At 40.0% G+C, this 2,645-nt stretch overlaps 1 protein-coding gene across 1 annotated transcript; it reads left to right on the top strand.

The window, feature by feature from the left end:
• The first annotated feature begins 267 nt into the window (after positions 1 to 267).
• Positions 268 to 1,905, top strand: cUnh1orf52 (chromosome Un C1orf52 homolog). The gene is made up of 3 exons (XM_079739701.1): positions 268 to 680; positions 826 to 1,036; positions 1,353 to 1,905. Exons 1-3 carry the CDS (start codon positions 378 to 380, stop codon positions 1,505 to 1,507), a joined length of 669 nt encoding a protein of 222 aa, XP_079595827.1. The 5' UTR covers positions 268 to 377; the 3' UTR covers positions 1,508 to 1,905.
• Positions 1,906 to 2,645: the final 740 nt, after the last annotated feature.

Genomic DNA, 2,645 nt, shown 5'->3' with positions numbered 1-2,645 from the left:
TATTATAAATTTACCCTGCTAGTTTTGCTTTTAAGTGTATTATATTTACACATTTAAAGAAAAGAGAGTCCTCAAAACATACATGCTATACAAATGCACTGTGGAGCCACGAACCTACAAATACTTTCTGGTGTAAAAACACGTTATTTTAAACCACATTGAAAAGACGGGCTTTATTGGCATACATAACAAGGGACACATTTCTTTACTGGACTTGCTTCACGACACTGTCGCGAAGCCCTGCTAACAACTGTTTTGGTGGCTCATTCAAAATGGAGTAGACGGTGGTTGTTATTACCAGTTCTTTAAGTATATAAGTAGAATTGTATTTATTTAAATACGGTATTACGCAAAACTATTTATATTTCACAGACATTATGACAGAGAAGAATAAATCGGATTCGTTCCATTTCTTTTCAAGCTACGACGATTTGAGCGACAGCAGTGAAAGCAATTCTGACGAAGAGGACGAACGAGTAAAGAAATCCAAAGATGCATTGGGGGGAGACGCTTCGTCAAGCGGGGGCAAGTCTTTGAAACAGTCCGCGAAACGGGAGGCCAATGTCCCCTTACCAAAGCCAGACGAACTATTCAAATCGGTTTCGAAGCCTGCTTTTCTTTACAATCCACTAAATAAGCAAATAGACTGGGAAAGTCGTGCAGTGAAAGCCCCAGAAGAGGTGAGAGAGAGAGAGAGAGAGAGAGAGAGAGAGAGAGAGAGAGAGAGAGAGAGAGAGAGAGATAGAGAGAGAGAGAGAGAGAGAGAGAGACCCACTAGCTAGCTTTTTGGTGTAACAAATAACTATATATTTTCGTTTTTTCTAGCCGGCCAGAGAATTTAAACCCTGGAAGACCAATGCAGTCCCCCCTCCCCATTCATGCGCATCAGAGCCAGAGAGGAAGAAAGGAGCTCCGCCTGGGATGGACATGGCCATAAAGTGGTCCAATGTTTATGAGGACAACGGGGACGACGCACCACAGCCTTTTACAGGCAATGCCCGGTTCCTGCCAGATGAGGAACAAGCCCCTGATTCAGGTTGGCTCTGAGAGAGAGAGAGAGAGAGAGAGAGAGAGAGAGAGAGAGAGAGAGAGAGAGAGAGAGAGAGAGAGAGAGAGAGAATCGGGGTTCTGTTTTAGTTATAACGGTATTGCTACAAAATTGGGAGAAATTTTGTCATAATAAATACATCTTGATATCTAGAAATATAGGAGTTGTATTGCAGTGTAAGTCAACATGTTACACAGGGGCAGACTTCTCTGATTGCATGGTTCTATGAACACTCCATAAATCACTCAAGAATCTTAGATAAAATTCCCTAACCCCCAAATCCATCTCTTCTCTCTAATCTTAGATGAGGATACAGAGGCTGGCTCTGCCTCCGCCAAGAAGCGGCGTGTGGAGACTTTCCAGCAGAAGGAAAAGAGGAAGAGGGACCTAGGTCAGGCAACCTCCGACAAGAGTTTTGTGGAGGAGGAGAAGAGAATTCTCAGGCAGAAGGTCGAGTAAGGCCACAGTCCCCAGGACATTAGCGACCTGACTCTGGTTCACAAGCTAAATCTGACAAAATTAACTTTCTGGATGCAACCGTGTCTGATGTTTTTAAATTGCCAACATCCTAGTCATTGTAACATTTAAGTTCTTAAAAGACATTATCAAAGGTTTGTACATACATGCGTGAAATAGATGTTTTGTTGGTCAGCTTCATTTTATACTTTTCCCTTTATAGATGTTAAAAATACAATTATGGATTTGGTAAATAAAACATGTTTGATATATTCTATATACTGTGTTTTTCTGTATTCTAAACTTGTAAGTTAACAAGTGCCCATCAGAATATTAGATATTCAAATTGTATTCATTGAAAGTTTGAGCTGTTATCCTCACTAATGTTGTTGTAGATTCCATTGAAGGCAAAATAAATCAACTATTTATGCTTAATTAAATTCAAAACCATAAATTCACAGACTGTAGGTCCTATTTGTTGCCACAAGATGGCACCTTAGTCATATTTGCCTTGTCAATTTGAGGGACCCAGGAGGAGTAAATGAAAGAATATTCAGAATGATACAACAATTAAATGAAGCTTAGCGCTTTATTTCACAAACTGTGTGTGTGTGTGTGCGCATGGCCTTGTCTGCACCGTGTACCTGGCACAAAAAGGAAGCACACTGATAGCTATTAGACGTTGTTTACAGACAAATAACTCTTCTCTTGAGTGAAGCCATGTCCAGCAGGGTCACATGTTTAGGTATTTTTAAGGAACCTTTGGTTCTAAAAAATATATAAAAAACGGTGTCCCAATTTCTTCTACTCAGAAGACCCACATGGATTTTTTATTGCTGCTGTTAATCTCTTTGAATAGCTTTGTTTTCCATCTGCTTTAAAATGATGAAAAGCATTCCTGCCTTTTAAGGGTAGGGTCTCATTATGAAACATAGGTATTTGGTTAGCAGGGGGCAACATCCTGTGTTCTCTTCCCCTCTGAATGTGTTGACAGACCGAATCTTTATATTTTAGAAGAGAAGGTTCCAGTATTATATTACATGTGACATGTGAGACCATCATCCGCCCTTTATAAGCCATGACCTGGTCAATTTCCACTCAGTAACTATTTAATAAATATTGTTTCATAGACTGCACTCCA

The sequence above is a fragment of the Pollachius pollachius genome (genome assembly GCF_949987615.1).
Source record: "Pollachius pollachius genome assembly, chromosome: 7".
NCBI lineage: Eukaryota > Metazoa > Chordata > Actinopteri > Gadiformes > Gadidae > Pollachius > Pollachius pollachius.
Note: the sequence above shows the minus strand (reverse complement) of the source record. Positions and strands in the feature narration are given on the sequence as shown.